The 22,369-nt window shown below is 38.9% G+C and overlaps 2 protein-coding genes across 6 annotated transcripts in view; one reads left to right on the top strand and one right to left on the bottom strand.

Moving 5' to 3' along the window:
• IKZF5 (IKAROS family zinc finger 5 (Pegasus)) overlaps positions 1-4,954 on the top strand; it is a 30,336-nt gene extending 25,382 nt beyond the window's left edge. For all 5 annotated transcript variants that reach the window (XM_011986407.1, XM_011986405.1, XM_011986406.1 and 2 more), the window contains one exon: positions 1,025-4,954. In XM_011986407.1, coding sequence (XP_011841797.1) covers positions 1,025-1,968 — 944 coding nt within the window. In that variant the 3' untranslated portion in view covers positions 1,969-4,954. The remainder of the gene's footprint in view (positions 1-1,024) is intronic.
• A 416-nt stretch (positions 4,955-5,370) lies between these two features.
• Positions 5,371-15,493, bottom strand: PSTK (phosphoseryl-tRNA kinase). The gene is made up of 6 exons (XM_011986399.1): positions 14,840-15,493; positions 12,518-12,809; positions 12,073-12,271; positions 9,386-9,461; positions 8,804-8,897; positions 5,371-5,587 (listed from the first exon to the last, which is right to left on the bottom strand). Exons 1-6 carry the CDS (start codon positions 15,053-15,055, stop codon positions 5,388-5,390), a joined length of 1,077 nt encoding a protein of 358 aa, XP_011841789.1. The 5' UTR covers positions 15,056-15,493; the 3' UTR covers positions 5,371-5,387.
• Between the last annotated feature and the right edge of the window lie 6,876 nt (positions 15,494-22,369).

Raw genomic sequence — 22,369 nt, 5'->3', positions numbered from 1 at the left:
CTCTCAGATTGGGAAGGAATAATGCTAAAGCACTGCGATGTGATAAAATGTTTTAATCTTTATCCTATTACATTTCAGTTGCCCAGTTGCCGAAAGGGGGAAAAGTTTCAGAAAGCATACAGTTGCAGATGGTACTGCTAATCCCAGATCTCACTTTAGCTGTCCCTTCTGAGAAACTTTCCCAACTACATCTGCCCCTGCCCAAGACCAGGTCAGACGTCCTTCCTGTGTGCTTCATGCATCCTGTGCTCATTCATCACATCATCGTGGCCTGAGAGCCTCTTGAGGACAGGGATTGTGACAAGACCATCTTTGTACCACCGGAACCTAGGAGGGCATGTGACACATACTTATTAGATGAATGACTCTACATCTCATATTCCAAATGTTTATTTCACATAATTGGGCAGTCTTTAGTTAACAACATTAACTATAATTATTCCTTCTGGCAGCTGAAGAGTAGGAAGGTGGAGGAGAAGCACTAGCAATTTTGAAGGGATGCTTTGCATAACTCAGACTAGCAAGCCCATTTCAATTCTGAGCTTTCTATTTCATATAAGGACTTTTAAAAAAACCTTTTTTTGTATTTTTTTTTTTCTGTGAGGAAAGGGTATGCATATGTGTGTATGTGTGTGGCTATGAGTGTTTGTATATAAATGTATACATGAACATATAACTCAGACATACTTTTGATAAACTCATTATTATGTAAGACTATTACTAGAAATATTTCAGTTGTGCTGTTTCTTCTCTCTAAATGCATTTGAAGCCGTAACAGTTTTTATACTGTATTGACTAATATAACATCAATGCATATCTCAAGTTGTTGCTGATGAGTTCTTAAGTTTTATTTCAGTTTGTGGGTTTGTTTACAAATTTTAACAATCTCATATGCTATGCAAATATGACTTTCTGAAAGCATTTTTCTTTTTGATCAATTTCCAGTTGTCCAATGAATGGACAAGCAAACTTTCTGTAAATGAACTACTCTTGTAGTCTCTCCATCATTTTTCTTTTGAAACAGGTGAAAAACCTCATCGATGTCATCTTTGTCCATTTGCATCTGCTTATGAGCGTCATCTGGAAGCCCATATGCGTTCCCATACTGGAGAAAAACCATACAAATGCGAATTATGTTCCTTCCGCTGCAGTGATCGAAGTAACTTGTCCCATCACCGAAGGCGCAAGCATAAAATGGTACCAATTAAAGGTACTAGGTCTTCCTTAAGCAGCAAGAAAATGTGGGGGGTTTTACAGAAGAAAACAAGCAATCTGGGCTATAGCAGAAGAGCACTAATCAACTTAAGTCCACCTTCCATGGTGGTTCAGAAACCAGACTACCTTAACGATTTTACCCACGAAATCCCAAATATCCAGACTGACTCCTATGAAAGTATGGCAAAAACCACACCAACTGGTGGCCTTCCAAGGGACCCCCAGGAACTCATGGTTGATAACCCTTTGAATCAGCTCTCTACTCTAGCAGGGCAGTTGTCCAGTTTGCCACCTGAAAATCAAAACCCTGCATCCCCTGATGTAGTTCCCTGCCCTGATGAAAAGCCTTTCATGATTCAGCAGCCCTCCACCCAAGCAGTAGTTTCTGCGGTATCAGCAAGTATTCCTCAGAGCTCCTCTCCCACAAGCCCAGAACCTCGGCCATCCCATAGTCAAAGGAACTATAGTCCAGTGGCAGGTCCAAGCAGTGAGCCAAGTGCTCACACGAGCACTCCCAGCATAGGAAACAGCCAGCCAAGCACCCCAGCCCCAGCCCTGCCGGTCCAGGACCCTCAGCTTCTGCACCACTGCCAGCACTGTGATATGTACTTTGCAGACAACATCCTTTACACTATTCATATGGGATGTCATGGGTATGAAAATCCTTTTCAGTGTAATATATGTGGATGCAAATGTAAAAACAAGTATGATTTTGCTTGTCATTTTGCAAGAGGGCAACATAACCAACATTGATTGAAAATAGTCATATTTTATTTAGTTTTGCTGTTTTATGGTTTGGTTTTTTTTGTTCTTTGTTTTGGTCATCCCTAATGAAGTGTCTGCTAATTCAAGGCTTATACATTATATTTATAGAATATAAATTTGACAGTGGAATAAAATTTTCCCTTTTTTTTCATAAAAATCTGGTCAGGGTCATTTATATATTAGAACAGTTAGACACATTGGTGTCTCTTCTTTTCCTTTCGACATTGGATAATTGGAGTGCAGTCATAATCTTACAAGATGTTCATTTGAATTTCTCACATTTATGGTCCATAAAAACTTCAAAAGGCTTATCCATACTTTTGATGTTTCAGTATACATTGAACTGGATGTTATTTCTGCCATATTTCAAAATGGTAGAATAAATTACTTTCTTTAACGGAATTTATTACTACTCATTTCAGTGTTTAGTACAGAAATTGCCTTAAAAATTGCTGTTAATTGAAATACCATTTAGTTCACATTTCTTAAGTTGAATCAGTAGTTTCATTTCAACTGATAATAGTAAAGCTATTTCGGTTTAGCAAATTTTTCTTTTTTCCACAAGGGGAAATGTAAAACAGTTAAGACTTGAAATTGAAAACTCTTTTAATATTTAAAATGACTTGTTTATTCAATTTCTAAACACACGTCAGTTTTCTACTGGATTTTTATTTTCACAGGTAAATACACTAGAGTGCTAGATGCCTTTTTCCCCTCTCAGTTTGACTTTCATTTAAATCCTTCATTCTGATATCATTACTGTTAGGTGAGGTGGATAACTGTAATGAGAATCTCTTATTCTTCCTATTCCGTTGATGACCAAAGAGGTAAAGTGAAGTCCTCCTTAAAATTAAAATGCAGCCTCCAAACAAATTTCTCAAGATTCCTTTTCCTTCCTTCTATCCATTTATTGCCCATAATTTCCAAGAAAAGGTGGGTATAGAAACACATGAGAAAATGTGATAGTGAAGTCATATTTACAAAAATGAGAACATGTCCAAAATGGATTCTTGTCTCCTCTTCAGAATTAGCTGTTTAAAATATTTTCTGTGAATTCAAATTGTAATTCTTATTTGCAGTTTTATCAGTCTTCATGTAGAGTGACGAAACTATGTAGAAACTAAATCATCGCTTTAGTGAGAAAGGATAAAAAGGTGTGGAAATGACTATAAAATGCATATAAATATGACATTTAATTTGTTTATAAAAATAAGACTTAATAAGTATAGAGTAATTCATTTTGAATAGGAGGCTATTGTTTTTTATATTGTGTAATAACTCATACTCTGAAGAGAGCTTGGTCAAACAATAAAATATATTGTTACTAACTTGGTTTCTTTTCTGTGTACTTTGCAAAAATTCTGTTTTTAATTTTGTTCATATGTTGAATGTGCTTCTAATTGGCATCTTAAAGAGAATATTAAGCACCTATTAACCAAAAAAGACCTCTAATAGTAAATGAAAGGGAAATATTGGTGGCATGTACCCACAAAAACCCCAGGTGCCAAGTTAATGGATCTTCTGCCTTCCCTTTCAGATGCTAAAAAGCCACTGTAATGAGTTCTTGCAGTTTAGCATCCAGTCTAAGCTACTGCATTGTTTAAAGAGCAGCATCAAGGACAGTTTCTCCAAACTGGAATCTTTGTCAAATCTTGTACTTTAAAATTCTACAATTCTGTTACATTGTTGCTTAAATCACTGCCTGCTCAGATCCCTTTTTACTGCGGTAGTTTCCAAGTGTATAACTTGGCTTTAGTATTTATCAGTTGCCAGAAAGAAACAGGTTGTCATTTGGAAGCTTTTGTGGTGATTTTTTCCCATTTTATTCCTCAGATAAAAGCAGTACCCCAAAACAGAAAATGAAAATTTTCATGAAACAAAGAGAAAGAACTCCCTTGTTAAAACCAGCTTATTAACTCTATATTCTCAGTCAAATGCATTTTTTTCTAACAACTGAACATGGATGTTGTGAAGGTGCATTTTAATTTAAACATGGAAAAGATTTTTTTCATAATTACATACTAGAATGTAAAATTATAATTTTGCTATGACTTAAAAAGCACAGTTGATATCCCAAAGGTGTTGATGCTTAGAAGCTACAGTTATTCTAAATGCACTAAAATTTTTGAGGCAAATCTACCTTAGAGGCTTTTTTGGTATTGTATTTTTAAAAATATTTAGATTTTATTTAAATTTCCTGTGAGTTAAATTCTGTATTTGGAAAGATGTTCATGTCTTCCCCTCTGTATTGAATGTTTCCCTCATTTTATTTTTAATCAAATATTTTATAGAAATGAGTTGCTGGGAAGAGTTTAACATGCACTATTTATAGTACTTTGCCGTTAACAGGCAATGTTCTGAAACTAAATTTATTTTTGTTCAGTGAACATATGTTTAGATTTTTAAAGTTGGTAGATAATTTATCTCCACTAATATTTTTTTAAGAAACTGTGAAGAGATTAACTGGGAATAATTTTATTTCAGATTTTACTAGTGTAGTATGTAGCTACAACTTCTTGAAATTCAAGTTAAGGCTAGACTTTTACTTTGAAAAAATTACGCTGGGTGTTTCCAGGGCTATTTCATTTTAGAAATAAGTGTTTGCCATTCTTCTGCAAAAACTGAACAAGGGGAATACTACAAAAAATAACTCAGAGATAAAATCCTCATTTCAAGTTCTACAAAATATTTATCAAATGAATGTTAATTTTTGTTAAAATTCCCTGCTAAAAACGTTTTCATTAGTCTTAGAGGATACATGCTTTCTAGAACTTGTTTTTGTTAACATGTGCTTTGATGTAAAGAACATATTTTGTATGCAAAACATAACTTGCATTATGGTTGTAAAATACACTATATTGTTTAGGGATTCTGGAAAGCAGTTTAATGCGGAAATAACTATATCTAGTATGCAGTTCATATTGTGAATGAAGCTTTGCTTTTGTAATAAATAAAAAATAAGACTTTCTAATGACCTTGATTTTTCTTTTTTGGAAAATAAGATCAAATTAGTGTTTTAGTAATTTTCTGCTAGTAAAATGTTAAGTTAATGAAAGAAATAGATTTTGTGGCTACACTGCTTTGAATTTCTAAAATACCTTACCTGAGAAGATTCATCACGAGGTAAAAACCAAAACAGCTCCATATATCCGCAACTTGTCCCCCTCCTAGTTTCTTCTCTTTATTCAAGATCCATTTAACTTGACTCCTGTCCCCCAAGCCCTACCCTAAGTGTTCTGGCACATGAGGAAGGCTGCCTCTGAGCTTAATTATCCACATCACGTTTGACAAGTGACTGACTCACTTTGGCATTACTAGCCTAGAAAACATCGTAATACAACACTGTTGTTTCAACAAATTTGCAAAAGCTTACCAAAATGAGACATTTGATTGGCAATTCAGAAATTTTAATGCTGCTTTGAAAAATACTTCTGTACAATATTATCTTTCTCATAATGAAAAAAAGAAATGACATCTGGTATGTCAATGGTTTGCTGAAAGCACAGGTATTTTTTGTTTCCTTGTTTTAGGTCTTCCAAAAACTCTGCTTTGAGCTTGTTAAGTTCTTCTGCTAGAAGCTTCAAGTTGTGAGGAAGCACTTGTTCATCTAAAATAAAAAGATATTCTCAAATTACTTGTAAATTAAAGTAATCCAGGGTGTCTAATGACATGAGGAAATTAATTTGATTACTTTGAACAAACCAGTTAGATTCTACAAATAATTGCAATTGAGTTGGTGTAATATATAGAAAAAAGGTCACAATGTGATATTCAAAAATCATCTGAAACAAGTCAAAGAATTTAAATAACTTGTTAGGAAACATGTGAGCAGAAAAGACTAACCTGAAAGGGACTTTTTGTTGTTGTTGCCAAGAAAAATCAAGACAGCTGACTTACCACCTTACTAAATTAAACAGGCAAAAAAGTAAAAATAGATGACAATTTAGTTTTGAACCTGATAAATAATATCTAGAACAGTAGTTGTCCAATATAACTTTCTGCAATCATGGGCCTGTTCTATATCTGCTTTATTCAATACAGCAGCCACTAGCCACACGTGGGTAGTGTTACTGAGAAGCTGAACTTTATTTTTTTGTTAGCTTTATTAGGACATAATTCACATACAGTTTACCCATTTAATCTGTATGATACGGTGGTTTTTTTGTATATTTGCAGGTATGTGCAACCATCACCAGTTAACTTTAGAACATTTTCATCATCTCAAAAACCCATATCCTGGTGGCTCAAGCCTGTAATCCCAGCACTGTGGGAGGCCAAGGCAGGCAGATCACCTGAGGTCAGGCATTCGAGACCAGACTGGCCAACATGGCAAAACCCCTCCTCTATTAAAAATACAAAAATTAGTGAGGCATGGTGGCACATGCCTGTAATCCCAGCTACTCGGGAGGCTGAGGCAGAATACTTGAACCCAGGAGGTGGAGGTTGCAGTGAGCCGAGATCATGCCATTGTACAACAGAGCAAGACTCCATCTCAAAAACAAAGCAAAACAAAACCCCATATCCGTTAGCTATCATACTGCTTACCACCTTCCCTTCTGCCCACCCCCCAGTCTCTAAGCAGCCACACAACCACTGTCTATCTCAAGATTTCCCTGTTCAGGACATTTCATATGACTGGAAATATACATATACTTGGTCTTTGGGACTGACTTCTTGCACTTTGCATCATGTTTTCAAGGTTATTCCACATTGTATAGCATATATCAGCATTTCATTCCTTTTTATGGCTGAATAATATTTTGGTATGGATACACCAAATTCTGTTTGTCAGCTGACAGACACATGGGTTATTTTCATATTTTGGCTATTACGAATAATGTTGCCATAAACATATGTGTACAAGTTTTTATGTGAACATGTTTTCATCTCTCTTGGGTATACACCTGAGAATGGAATTGCTGGCTTGCGTGCTAATGGAATGTTTGAGGGACTGCTAGCTGTTTTCCAAAGCGGCTGTACTGTCTGACATTCCTAACATATTTCTACACATTCTCAACAACACTTGGGTGTTTTAATTCTAGGCCTCCTAGTGGGTGTGAAGTGCTACCTTATGGTTTTGATTTGTATTTCCCCAATGACTCATCATGTTGAGCATGTTTTCCTGTGGTTATTGGCCATTTGTATATCTTCCTTGGAAGCATGTCGACTCAGATCCTTTGCCCTTTTAAAAATTGGGTTATTTGTGTTTATTACTGAGTGGTAAGAGTTCTTTATATATTTTGGATACAAATCCCTTATGAGATATATGTCTGCAAATACTTTTTCCCATCTATGGCTTGTCTTTTCACTTTCCTGATGGTAGAGGAACTGAATTTTTAAGCACAGATTAAAAACTACTACCTTCCCTCACCAAAAAAAAAAATATATATATATATACACACACACACACACACACACACATATATGGCTCTATATCTGTATGTTTTTAAATGGGTGTGATATAAGAGTGATTTGAGCATAACCGTACCTCCCACAACCCCCCAGGACCTTGCTTCATTTTATAGACAGAAAAGAAGAAAAGCAAATGGTTGAGTGAGAAGTCCTGGAACTTTTTTTTGTTTTATTTATGATGCCATTTCTGTTCTGGTCCTGTGTTTCTCAAACTTTGCATTGTAACCCATTAGTAAGTGGCAATCGGTATTTTTCTAAAATGAAATCAAGTAGAACACAGAGTTCATTAAACATGTGAATGTGTTTTGTGAAACTTGTTTCCACACATGAGTTCATGTACTGGGTTATACCCTGGGTTACAATAAAATCAACTTATAGATCATAGTTTTATACAAGTTTGAAAACAGTATGGCTGGTATATTGTTTCCTTTTCCAATGTTCTAAGCTTTTGTAAAGGTAATAAACGATGGTGATGCAGGGGAGCAGAATGGGAAGCACAGACTGGAACTGGATGTAATTCTGGACCCCAGGTTACCCAAATATTTAGTAGCTGTTCAGCCTTGGACAAGTTACTTGTTCCTCTATGAACCTCCATTTCCCCATTTGTAAAATTATACCTTATAGGACTGTGAAGATTAGAAACAGTATTTGTAAAGCACTTAACATACAGAAAGGTGCTCAAAAAATGTTCGTTGCTGGTTTTAAAGGTACAATTTTAAATATAGCCATACAGTATTCAAGACCTAATGGAATTGTGTAAAACTCTAGTTACCACATATTTCATCTATTATATAAATTCTGGTTTATAACACATTGACTTTATTCAAATTCCATGCTGATCTTACACCTGGCCCCTGACTACCTCTCCCACTTTCTTACCTCACCCCATGCTCAATGGCCTCTTCTCGATTCCACAACAGTCCAACCAACCTCTGGGCTTCTGCACTTGATGTGTTCATTGCCTAGAATGATCCTCCAGATAGCTGCATGGTTCGCTCTTTCCCATCTTTGCTTAAATGTCATCTCTGAGAAGCCTTCCTGATTACCCTTTTAAAAATAAATCCTCCCATCACTACACTGCCTTACCCTACATTTTCTTCAGAGCATGGGCGTATACTCATGTAATTATGTTTTGTCTGTCTCCTCATTAGAATGTTCTGCTCCCTGCCGATTGCCCAGCATCTACAGTAAGGCCTAGTACAGTAAGGCGACTCAGTAAAAATTTGTTGGATGGATGAACACTCAGTTCCAGAGTCAGAATTTTTAGTTATATTTAGTCAAATTGCATAATTAAATTGAAAGCATGATGTGAATTTTTATGACTGAAAACTAATAAACTGAGTGTCGGGAATACAAGTAGCAGTAGAAAGTCACAATCATACCAACTCAACACATAACTGACACATCATACCTTTTGCTCCCTTCATTGTCTGAGATACAATCCTTCGGAGTGTCTGATCAGCTTTATGAAGAATGTTAGTTGAACAAATAATTCTATCTGTCTCCTATGTAATACAGACATTTGTTATTAGAAGTCACATAGTTTTATAAAATAAATGGCTAAAGCATAGGTCACATGTATTTGAAGGGACTAAAAGAAAAGTTTAACTGGCTTTTCTGTTATTATTCCCTACAAGAGTCCAACCAAATCAGATCCAGTGGTAAACTGGGTTCCAGCTAGGGTGGTGATATGCTGGTGAATGTCTAATAACGGACTCTCCCAGAAAAAAAACCCAGACCTATCTGTAGTGTTTGCCAATTTCTGTGGTGTAAACATTCCTACCAACAAAACATCAACAGGCTACAACACTTTTGAAAGTTTAACAATCGGCTTTGGCCAGCCGGCATGAGCTGCCAACAGTGAGTGCTGGTGAGAGCCCAAGCCAGTGACAACGCATCTCTCATTTCGCTCATATTTTATATTCAGCTCAAAAGATCTTCCTACAAAAAGTTGTTCCTTCTGATTTACATTAAATCTACACTGGAAGTTTACCTTTTGTTCCATATTGTCCTCAGCATATTTTACTGGATTTTCCAAAGCAGTGAGCAATAAATCAGTCACCTCCAGGCTACAGAGAAAATGGGATAAAATACAATAGATCTGTATATCCAACATCTGATTTTCAGAGAACTTGTATTTATGAATATTAAACTGAATTCTAGAGGAATGAAACTGCTATAACCCAAGATCCTTAACAAAAGGAAAAAAACTAAATGATTTAGAAGCTAGCTTCCACGTAGAAAATCCAAATGCAGTAGCTCAAAACAAATAAGCTAAGGACCCCTCATTAAAAAATACCAATTTCCTAAGACTCATGTCAATCAGCTTTGAAAAGTCATTCTCCCTTCCCCTCTTAAGGCTGAACTGGGGGCCACAAGCGCTCAATTTTATTCCCTACGGAAAGATGCTTGGTCTTTACTTTCTGGCTCCCGCTTATTTACTGGATATGGATGAACAAAGTTTCTCACTGAGCAAGGTCCATGAAGGTTTCAGGTAGAATTCATTCCCTGATTTAACAAATATTTATTGAACGTCTTATATGAAAAATACTGTACAACCACGTGCTGAGCTGGAGGTGTAGCAAGATCCTTGCCTTTGCCAAGTCTGATAATGTAATAGAGACAGATAAACAGTTATATAAAGCAAAAAATAATTTCAGATGGTGTTAAGTAGATAAGTGAGCAAAGACAATGAACAAAGTGACAATGATAAGAGTGACAGGGCAGCCCAACTCATGTTCTTTGCTTTAGTTAGGATGGTCAGTGAAGGCAGCCAAGGATCAATATGTGGGAGGGGCAGAGGGGCAGCAAGTACAAGGGCCCAAGGGCAAGAACCAGCTCCTTGTGTTCATGCAGTAGAGAAAGGCTGAAAAGAAGCAAGGAGGGAGAGTGGCAGAATATGAAGCTGGAGAATTCATCTGGGTTAGAACATATAAGTTAGGGTAAGGAGTTTAAATTTTACTCAGATTATGGGAGTGGCACTAAAAAGTTTTAAGCGAGTGAGCTCATCAAGTTAAAGCTCAGCCTCAAGATGATCTTCCTCACACTGAGAAGAACCCAGGTTCTGGAGTGAGTGAGATTCCACTGGGTCCAAATCTTGGCTCTGCCACTTCCTACCTGGGTATATTACTTTACTTACCTGGGCCCCAGTTATCCCGTCTAAAAAATGGGGATGATAGTTTCTACCCTTAAAGGGTAGAAAACTACCCTTTCTTCCCATCAGGTGGATGGTCTCAGGAGGCAGTGCCTGTGGCCTCTGGCCATTCCTCTGTAAACAGGTCTCAAGAAGACAATCTAAAAAGAGCTGGTTGTGAGGACTGAATGAGACCATATATATAATTTGAGTTTTAGTGTCTATTTAGCCAGTGATCACTAGCTAATTTTCATATCCATGCCCTTTTGTTCTATTTAGTCTGTTTGTTTAGGGGCAGGGTTTCACTGTCACCCAGGCTAAAATGCAGTGGTGTTATCATAGCTCACTGCAACCTCAAACTCTTGGGTTCAAGTGATCCTCCCTTCTTGGCCTCCCAAGTGCTGGGATCACAGGTGTGAGTCACTTGTTTACAGTCTTAAAAGAGGTAAAGCATAGCAAATAGATTTTTAAGGGAACTATAACCTTAAGAGAAGATTCTTAAAAAGAATTGCAAAAGGCATTATAGACACTGTTCCCAATATAACCCAAAATTTAAGAAAATATTAGCCAGGGGTGGTAGCTCATGCTTGTAATCCCAGCAATTTGGGAGGCCAACTTGGAAGAATTGCTTGAGGCCACGAGTTTCAGACCAGCCTGGGCAACACAGTGAGACCCTGTTACTACAATAAATTAAAAAATTAGCTGGGCTTGGCAGTGTGGGCCTGTAGTTCCAGTTACTTAGGAGACTGAGACAGGAGAATTGCTTGAGCCCAGGAGGTCAAGGCTGCAGTGAGCTGATACCAATCCCTCGTGGACAATATGCAGGAACTAAGGGAATGTGGTCAATATACCTCTAGAACTGCACAGTCCAATACAATAGCCACTGGCCACATGAAGCTATTTAAGTTTAAATTAATAACTTAAACACAAAATTCAGGTCATCAGTTACACTAGCTACTTTTAAGGGCTCAACAGTCAAATGTGGCTAGCAGCTCCCATATTAGTGCAAATATAGAACATTTCCATCACCAGCAAAGTTTCTGCTAGAAATATGCTGCTCAAGAACTCTCACGACATACGTAATGAATGAAATGCATTAGACAGCACAGCCTATAAGCCTCACATACAAAAGCAATGTAACGATGGTGAGCGCTAAGGCAAATAGGACCCAATACCAGTCGCGCTCTTTCACAGATTTATTTCTAAAAGAAAACTACCAGGCGACCTATTTAGATTATGTATTTTAGCAAGAGAATCAGATGTGTTCTCTGAATTTCCTGCTCCAACTACTGAAAGACAGTATAATCCTAACAGTTATGAGCAGACATTTGCAAATAAACTTGGGTTCAAATCTCAGCTGTCATTTACAAGCTCAGTGATTCTGGACAAACTAAATTTTCCCATTACACTTTTGGCTTCCACACAAAGGGGGAAATAATGTCTCTCCAATGCCTGTGTGGGGACTAACTAAGCCAACACAGACAAAGCACTGACCATGAACCTGGCACAGGGGAGCATCCAGGGAGGGATGACTTTGAGTGGAATACCTGGCCTCCGAAGCACATGCTGGACTCGGAATTGTGAGGCTGTTGTGTTCCCAAGCATTTTTCTCAGGGTTGGGCTTTTCTAGCTTTCTTTCCATCAGGTGGATGGTCTCAGGAGGCAGTGCCTGTGGCCTCTGGCTATTCCTCTGTAAACAGGTCTCAAGAGGACAATCTAAAAAGAGCTGGCAAAAGCCCAATGAATCTGAAAACAGTTTAAAATGACAGAATTACTGGTATACTATTTTTCCAAAATATGAAATAAACATATATTAGACAAATTATGACAATTATAGTAGGAAAAACTCCATTTGCAATACTGAACATCTAGCTTTTAAAATGAAGTCAATCTACATAACCTCCTAATGAAGTTAAATTCTCATTGAAGACAATAGTGTTTTTGAAATGTGAATAAGAATCTCCATGTGTAAGAAAAAAAAGTTTTAATTACATTTCCGAGCCAGCTGGTAGACTTCATATCTCATACTCTGATAATAAAAATTGTCATCCAAAACCAGAAACAAAGGTCTAGAAACAGCAGTTTTTGTTAAGAGGTAGCAAGACTGGGCCTCATATGCTGCAGAAAATATCAGATCTTGATCCTTTAGGCAGGTTATAAAATCTTCCCACATGGCTTCAGTCCTGCTGGGTGGGACAGACATCTGACACCCATTAATGACAGCCATCAAGAAGTATTCCAGGTACTTCAACAGTTCCTGTCGAAGCAATTTCCATTGGGATGGCTACAAGAGACCAAAGAATTGCAATTCATATTAGGCCACTAGGGTGGTTGGTCATCTGGCCTCACTGCCACCCTGCCCCATATGAAAATTTCACCTCACAGTATGGAACCATCTGTAGTTCTCTAACACGCCTGGTTTCTCATGACTTTCTCATGGCCATTCCTTCTGCCTGGAAAACTAACAATACTAGTGCTGTGTAAAGTTTTCTCAGACTCAACCATGCAGAAGGCAGCTCAGCCTCTCCCTTGCCCATCATGACTCCCCATTCTACACATATATCTCCACTCTGGCAGTGCTTACACAGTTTAAGCATTTGTTTACGCTTCTCTCTCTGCCAGATCACTGTCCATTGTATACTCAGCCTCCAGCAGAGGGTCTGGCACCCAATAGGTGCTCCAAAAATGTATATTAAATGGATGACTGACTGAATGAGTGAACAAATAATTTACTTATCATCCAAGAGAAAGGTGGAGTCAAAATCGGCATCCTACCAAAATAGTCTGGCTAAGATATAATAATGCAGGTTTTCCCTTGAAATGAGAAAGGTAGTAGACAGCAAAAAGATCAGGTGAAAAGTCCCTGGGTCAAGAAGAAAAGACCTCAGGCTAACAAATAAGTTGATATGGGATGGGGAAAGATGGAGGAAACAGACTGAGGGGAATAAATAGCTTGAGAATACAAGTAATCTTGTGCTGGTCAAGGGCTGTGGAGAATTCTGACATAGTTAAGAAATCTAAGCTGGAGGGAAAACGGGAGGACAGGAGAGTGAGAACTCTCACTTGCCTGCCCATGCCTTACCACCACTGAGATTACACTACATACAACAAACACATCAGCTAAACCCACTAAATTGGAAACACATATCACTTCCTAAGAGGTGAGCAGATGAGTCCCACAGTTTTTGTCCATAGGAAAAGCGTGGAAAAAACAACATAATACAAGTGAAGGGAAAGCCAGCAAATACAACAATCCCTATCGACAACTTTCAGATGTCTCCCAAGTGGTGAAAATACTATCATCCAGGTCAATCCTGTGCTATCCCGACACTGTACTTACTTCGCAATTAATCAAGAATGAGAAAGTAGATACACTTTGCTGGAGAGCCCATGCACCAAATGTACTGTATTTATATATACTTAAGAGAGTGGAGTCACATAACATTTGCATTTGATTTCTGTAAATTCATCTACATTAGGCATTAAACAACAAAATAATGTTAAAATTTCAGAATATTTCAAAGAGTATTTACTCTAGAGTGAGCATGAGATGAGAGAAACGAATGTAATCTACTCTTCCCCCACTGGTCTCAGTTTCCACATGCTTCTCCAAGAGGATGTATCTCACCGTGCTGTGAGACGAGGAGGGCTTAAAGAGATGTACGTGGAACATACAACTTGTTCCGTAAATACAAACCCATTACTTCCTCTGGTGGTCAACTAAGAAACAGCCATCTTTCCCAAAGCTGGCAGAGGCAGATTGACTTTACAAAGATTAAGCTTCATAGGTCTGATAATGCATTTGTACAGCCTCTTTCTATCGTTCTGAGGGACCCTAGCAATTCTGTTACTTAGAATTTGTATTCTTTTTCTTAAAGAGGATTCCTCAAACTGAGCTTCTTTCCCTCTCTTAAGGAGAAACTTTCTAAGGGATTTTCAAGAGTGCATTTGACTACAGGGGCTGTCCACCTTGCATGCTGACTTGAGAACCTGACCCTGTCTTAAGACTCAACTGTATAGAATATACAATATATACATGCATCAAATATACAGATAGGCCTCTAAAATGCATCGCTCTAACCGTTGGCTTTGTAACTACTTTATGTCACATTTCTACAGCCAACTCATTCACCCTCTGCAGTAACTATGTTAACCCAGCTCCACTTTTCTCGAACTTCACCTCCCACACCAAGCACGGTCTGGCGTGCAGTTGGCGCTCATGGCAAATCACCCAGCACCGAGTGGACGCCAGTGGCTCGGCCCGGCCCCGCCCCGTCCCGCGCCGAGGCCCAGGCCCCGCCCCTCCGTGCTGACCGCCGGTCGCGCTCTTGCCCCGGCGAGAAACGCGTCGGGCATGACATCATCATACGCGACAACACCAACGGCCCAACCCTGCTCCTGCCGCAGGCGGTGGGCGAGGGCGCGCGCGAAAGTCGATTTTCCTGCCGCGGGGAGGCCGCAGAGGACGCAGAGGACTCGTTTCCGCGGCCCGTCGCTGCCGGTTCCTCTGGTGTTCTCGGCGGTCTTCATGCTGCCCGGGGAGACCGGAGGAGGCTGGGAGAGTCGTCTCCGGGCCACCGTCTGCCCAGCGCGCACGCGCAGCGTCTCCGCCGCCTGCCGGCGCAGTGGAGGAACTGGCGTGGCTGGGTTTCCGTGCGGCCCCAGAAGCACCTGCTCCACTGGTTCCCTTCTGCTCCCGAGGACCAGAGGCTGGAGAGACCGCGGCGCTGCGTTCCTAGCTCCTGGACATTCCCAAGGGGTCCCAGAGTTAGGATTAATCTTCAGATATAATCACCTTCCCTGCCGAAAGTTGCCAGCTAGCAGGATTGGCGCCTCAGTTTTATTAGGATGAGGTCTTTCTGCTCAGGAAAATCCCAAAAGAGACGTTGAGCCTTTCCCTCCAGCAATCTTTAGAAAATAAGTTGCTGGAAATCAAAGCATAGGAGGCGAGGCTGACAGTCCTACCACCTCACTCCTTTGCGGTTCCCAGATGTGAACAGTGCAAGGGCAAAGTAAACATTCGTTATTGTGCCCTCACGCCACCAGTGGGCAGCAGAAGTGAAGAAATATGGTCAGGAAAGGCATCCATAGACCTCAATTCCAGTGCATGCAGGCAGAGAACAATAGGTGTTTGTGTTAAAAAGTAATACTAAGCTATGGAGAAGTATAAAACAAGTTTTTTTGTTTGGGGGTGTGTTGTAGAAAAATTGAATTCAGATAATAGTTTTTTGTTTTTTGAGACGGGGTCTCACTCTGTCGCCCAGACTGGAGTGCAGTGGCCCCAACTCAGCTCACCGCAACCTCCGCCTCTCAGGCTCGAGGGATTCTCCTGCCTCAGCCTCCTGAGTAGCTGGGATTACAGGCGCACGCCACTACAGCCCAACTAATTTTTGTATTTTCAGTAAGAACAGGGTTTCATCATGTTGGCCAGGCTGGTCTCGAACTCCTGACCTCAAATGATCCACCCGCCTCGGCTTCCCAAAGTTCTGGTATTACAGGCGTGAGCCACCACGCCCGGCCCAGATTCTAGTTTTAACCTTATATTTTAGGGGATAATTCCTTCTTACCTGTAAAGGGTATGTTCAAAATGTGAAGACGTGAGGACAGAATCAGTGTATACTGGGTCAAAATATGCTAAAGCTGATATACTTTGTGATTATAAAGCACATACAAATAATCTCATTTTCCTTTTGGATTGAAAGAGCAATGAGTTAAACTCTTCGTTTCATGACATTTTATCATTATTGGTCCAGTATAAGGTCCCTCTCCTTAATTTGCCCCTCCCCTACTTTTTTAAGAGACAGGGTTTTGCTTTGTCACCCAAGCTGCACTGGAACCATAGCTCACTGTAACCTCGAATTTCTAGGCTCAAGCAATCCTCCTACCTCAGCCTCCTGAGTAGCTGGGACTATAGGCATCTGCCACTGAGCCTGGCTCCACTGTCTTTTATCTCCCATCCTCCACATCCACACCCATTTAACCCCTGCAGGCAACCGTGTTTTTTGTTTTTGTTTTGTTTTGTTTTTTCTTTTTATCATAGTTATTTTTGTTTTGGTTATGTATTTTTTTTTAAATAGGCTTAACTTTTTAGAGCAGTTTTAGGTTCACAGCGAAACTGAGCAGAAAGTATACTCCTTCCCTTCCTCATTCATAACCTCCCCCACTATCAACATCCTTCACCAGAGTGATACATTTGTTACAATCAATAATCAATGAACCTACATTGACACATCATTATCACCTAAAGGCCATAGTTTACTATTGGTATTGGGGTTTACTCTTGGTGTACATTCTGTAGGTTTTGTCTATGTATAATGACACGTATCCATCATTACGGAATAGTTTCACAGCCCTAAACATCCTCTGTGCTCCGCCTGTTCATTCTCCCTCTCCTCTAACCTGACACCATTGATTTTTTGGGTGTGTCGCTGTAGTTTTGCCTTGTCTGGAATAATATACAATTATATAATTGTAATCACACAGTCTTTTCAATTTGCTTCTTTCACTTAGTAATATGCATTTAAGGCTCCTCTTTTTATGGCTTGACAGTGCATTTCTTTTTAGCCATAAATAGTATTCCAATGTCTGGAGGTACCAGAGTTTAGTTTTCCACTCGCCTACTGAAGGAAATCTTGGTTGCTTCCAAGATTTGGCAATTATGAATAAAGCTGCTATAAACATTCATGTGCAGGTTTTTGTGTGGACGTAAGTTTTCAACTCATTTGGGCAAATATCATACCAAGGAGTGTTATTGCTATATCATACAGTAGGAGTGTTTAGTTTTCTAAGAAACTGCCAAACTGTCTTCCAAAGTGGCTGTACCATTTTGCATTCCAATCAGCAATGAATGAGACTTCTTACTGCTCCACATCCTCCCTCGTATTTGGTGTTGTCAGTGTTTTGGATTTTCGTCATTCTAGTAAGTGCGTAGTGGTATTTCACTGTTCTTTAAGTTTGCATTTCCTTACTGACATATAATGTTAAACATCTTTTTTCTTTTTTCTTTTTTTCTTTTCTTTTTTTTTTTTTTTTGTGAGACAGATCTTGCTCTGTCACCCAGGCTGGAGGCAGATCATGGTTCACTGCAGCCTCAACCTCCCAGGCTCAAGCAATCCTCCTGCTTCAGCCCCCTGAGCAGCTGGGACTACAGGCATGACCATCATGTCTGACTAATTTTTATTTTTGTAGAGATGAGGTCTCCCCATGTTGCCCAGGCTGGTCTCGAACTCCTGGGCTCAAACAAACCTCTGCACCACCATGCCTGGCTAATTTTTATTTTTGTAGAGATGAGGTCTCCCTATGTTGCCCAGGCTGGTCTCAAACTCCTGGGCTCAAACCAACCTCATGCCTTGGCCTTCCAAAGTGCTAGGATTGCAGGCGTGAGCCACCATGCACAGCCGAACATCTTTTCATATGCTTATTTGCCATCTGTGCATCTTCTTTGGTGAAGTGCCTGTTCAGATCTCTTTGCCTATTTTATTTACCATTTTTGAGATGGGGTCTCACTCTGTTGCCCATGCTGGTCTCAAACTTTTGGGCTTGAGCAATCCCCCACCTGAGTAACTGGGGTTACAGGCATGCACCATTATGCCTAGCTTCTTTTTGCCCATATTTAAATTGGGTTGTTTTCTTGTTGTTCAGTTTTAAGTGTTCTTTGTATATTTTGGATAACAGTCCTTTACAAAGTCCCTCTGGCAAACATTTTATCCCAGTCTGTGGTTTATCTTTTCATTCTTGTCACAGTGTCTTTTGGAGAGAAGTTTTTAATTTTAATGAAGCCCAGTTTACCAATTACCTCTTTCATGCATCATACCTTTGGTGTTTTATCAAAAATATCATCACCAAGCCCAGTCTTCTAGATTCTCTGTTATCTTCTAGTCTTATAGTTTTGGTATTTCCATTTTGTTCTATGATCCATTTTGAGTTAATTCTTGTGAAGGAGGTAAAGTCTGTGTGTAGATTTTTTTTTTTACTGTGGCTATCTAGTTTCAGCACCAGTTGTTGAAAAGACTATTTTTTTGTCCATTGCATTGCCTTTGCTCCTTTGTCAAAGATCAGTTGACTGTATTTATGTGGGCTCTCTATTCTGTTCATTGATCTATTTCTCTATTCTTTTGCAATATGACACTATCTTTATTATTATAACTTTATAGTAAGTCTTGCAGTCGGCTACTATCAGTCTTCTAGTTTTGCTCCTTCTCCTTTAATATTGTGTTGGCTAGCCTAAATCTTTTGCCTTGCCACATAAACTTTAGAATCACTTTGTTGATATCCACAAAACAGCTTGCTGGAGTTGAGACTGTGTTGGATCTATAGATCAAGTTGGGAAGGAATGACATTTTGACAATATTATTTCTATTCATGAACATGAAATATCTTTTAGTTTATTTCTTTCAACAGAGTTTTGTAGTTTTCGTCATATAGATTTCATGTATATTTAAAACATTTTATAACTAATAAGTTTTAAATTTAAGTATTTCATTTTGGGGGATGTTCATGTAATGGTATTGTGTTTCTAATTTCAAATTTCACTTGTTCATTGCTGGAATTAAGAAAGTGGTTGATTTTTAAGTCTTGACCTTGTATTCTGCAACTTTGCAATAATCATGTATTAGTTCCAGATTTTTTGTTATGGATTCTTTTGGATTTCTACATAGACAATCATGTCATCTGCAGACAAAGTTTTATTTCTTCCTTCCCAACATGTACACCTTTTATTTTTTCTTATTAGCTAGGACTTCCAGTATAATGTGGAAAAAGTGGTGACAGAGGACATTCTTGCCTTGTTACTGATCTTAATGGAAAAGTCTCTAGTTGGTCACCATTAAGTATAATGTAAGCTACAGGTGTTTTGTAGATAGTTATCAGGTTGAGGAAGCACTCCTCTATTCCTAGTTTGCTGAAGGTTTTTATCATGAATGTCTGTGGTATTTTGTCAAATGCTTTTTTTGTATCAATTGATATGATTATGTGATTTAATTATTTAATCTCTTGATATGATGAATTACATTAACTGGTTTTCAAACATTGAACCAGCTTTCTGTAGTCTACTCACTTGTCCCTGCATGCAGTGGGGTCAAGGCTGGGTGTTCCGCATAGTTTAGTATGAGAAAATAGTTATGTGGGAAAAATTATTCTGTATCATGTAAAATGGTCATCCCCATTATAGTTTGGATATTTGTTCTTTCCAGATCTCATGTTGAAATTTGATACCCAATGCTGGAGATGTGGCCTAGTGGGAGGTATTTGAGTCATGGGCATTGTGTTAGGCCATTCTTTCATTGCTACAAAGAAATACCAGAGAATGGGTAATTTATAAAGAAAAGAGGTTTAATTGGCTCATAGTTCTGCAGGCTGTACAGGAAGCATGGCACTGGCATCTGTTCAGTTTCTGGGAGTTTTTACTTATGGCAGACAGCCAAGCAGGAGCAAGCATGTCACATGGTGAAAGCAGGAGTAAGAGAGAGTTGAGAGGGAAGTGAAACATACTTACACAACTAGATCTTGTGAGAACTCACTCATTATGAGGACAGCACCAAGCCATGAGTGATCTGCACCCATGACCCAAACACCCCCCACCAGGCCCCACATCCAACATTGAGGATTACAATTCAACATGAGACTTAGTGGGGACATATATTCAAACTACATCAAGGATAGATCCTTTAGGAATAGACTAATTCCCTCCCTGGGGAGGGAGAAGTGAGTTCTTGCTCTGTTAGTTCCTATGAGAGCTGGTTGTTAAAAGGGCCTGGCATCTCCCCTCTTGCTTCCTCTCTCACGATATGATCTCTGCACATGCAGGCTCTCTACTTTCCATGACAAGTAGAAGCAGCCTGAGGCCATCAACAGAAGCAAATGCTGGCTCCATGCTTCTTGCACAATCCACAGAATCATGAGCCAAATAAGCCTCTTTGTAAACTAACCAGCCTCAGGTATTTTCTATAGTAACATTAAATGGGTCAAGACATCTCCATCACCCCTTGTTACCAGAGGGCTTTTTCGCAGGCCAGCAACTGTCGCAGCTCCCACTGTTCTCTCTGAGCTCAGTGTATGTTTGGTGGACTGACACTTACAAAAAACCTTTATGTCAGAAGAAACCTGGGCGGCAAATTAAGTGGAAACAACAGAAACTGAGTGACTGTGGAAGAGGCTAGTGACAGCCCACTCCCTACCAAGACAGCCTGCATGGAACAGAAGAATCAACTGAACCAGGAATTAGAAACTCTATTTATCCACAGAGGGAAAATGGACCAGCGATTGATAGCCATCTCCTAGAGTCAGGGCAGCTGAGAAGGAATGTACAGGGAAATGGTATTTGAAAATTACATCAAGGTCAGTCCATCAGCAGCTGTTACAGATTTAAGCATTTATTAATACCAGATCAATGTGATTACCCTTCCAAATCTATGTAGTCCACATTCCCATTCCCCATTTCAAGAAAGGACACTACCTTTAGCCCTGCTAACCTAGTAGTCATCCTCGATTCTTCCCTCTTCTTCACCCCCAAATCAAGTTTATCTGCAAGTCTCCTCCATTTTATCTTCAAAATATATCTCCATTGCTGCCTTTCATTCCAGGCCTCTACAGGTTCACAAGCTCTTAACTGAAACCACTGTATCCAGATGTACTTTGAAATTAGTAATATTTTAGAGTTTGGTAGGCAATACGTATAATACATTACATGCTCAGTGGGTGTCTAATACATATTCAAATACATTAATACATATATTAATAATCAAATGCATTAATATTTCTGCAATGAAATTGGCACATTTTCATCCACCCCAAATAACCATCATTTGAAATCCCATGTTCATCCTCTTCTTGTACTTATAATCCTGAAACACTTTTTCATGTTTAAAAAAATTACAAAAATGGTATGCTATTTGTAATCTTTTATGATGTAACTTTTTTCACTTTATTACTGGGAGTCATCCATCCATAGTACTGAATACTGATGTAGTTCATTAATTTTGACTGAATATTTCATTATGTAACTATATCATAATTTATTCATTTTGTTGGTGGGCATTATGGTTTCAAGATTTTGCTATTGTGAATGGTGCTACAATAAACATTCTTGTATATGTCCCCAGTTGTATGTATGCAACAATTACTATTGTGTACATGTTTAGGTGTAAAACTGCTAGACTTGAAGTTTTGGAGATAATGCCAAACTATTTTTCAAAATGATTCCATCAATCTACATTCCTGTTAATATTTTATTTTAAAAACCCAGTAGACCTACATCTTCTTCAACATTTGATTCTTACTTTTACCAATCTAATGGACATAAAATATCATTGTGGTCTTGATTTGCATTTCCCTAATCACTAACAACTAACAACGTTGAACACCTCTTCACTTGTTCCTTCAGTTTTTTGGCTGTGTATATTTACTCTCCTGTGAAACGCCTGATGTATTTCAATGTATTTTGCACACTCCCACTGTAACTAACCCACTTACATGATAAAAGCATTCATCATTCCTAATACTGTTACATCGAAGATTAATTTTTCAACATATGAACTTCTGGGGTATATATACAAACCACAGCATTTTGCCCCAGCTCCCAAAATTTATGTCTTCACAATGCAAAATACAGTGATTACATCCCAATAGCCCCAGAGTCTTAACCTGTTCCAGCATCAACTCAAAAGTCTGAAGTCTCATCTAAATCAGATATGGGTGAGACTCAAGGCCTGATTCACCTGGGGCAAACTCCCTCCAGCTCTAAGTTTGTGAAATCAAAACAAGTTATCTACTTCCAAAACACAACAGTGGGACAGACGCTGGACAGACATCCCCATTGCAAAATAGAGATATAAGCAAAAAGAAAAG

The sequence above is a fragment of the Mandrillus leucophaeus genome, unplaced genomic scaffold (genome assembly GCF_000951045.1).
Source record: "Mandrillus leucophaeus isolate KB7577 unplaced genomic scaffold, Mleu.le_1.0 Scaffold299, whole genome shotgun sequence".
Classification (NCBI taxonomy): domain Eukaryota; kingdom Metazoa; phylum Chordata; class Mammalia; order Primates; family Cercopithecidae; genus Mandrillus; species Mandrillus leucophaeus.
This window is presented reverse-complemented; position numbering and strand designations above follow the sequence as displayed.

What these genes read in the sequence shown, in the direction of transcription:
- PSTK (XM_011986399.1), bottom strand. Translation starts at nt 15,055, where the DNA reads ATGAAGACCGCCGAGAACACCAGAGGAACCGGCAGCGACGGGCCGCGG. An exon ending in GGGCAAGAGCGCGACCGGCG is followed by an intron (nt 12,810 to 14,839) that starts GTCAGCACGGAG and finishes GGTCTCTTGTAG; the next exon opens with CCATCCCAATGGAAATTGCT. An exon ending in CTACCAGCTGGCTCGGAAAT is followed by an intron (nt 12,272 to 12,517) that starts GTAATTAAAACT and finishes AACTGTTTTCAG; the next exon opens with ATTCATTGGGCTTTTGCCAG.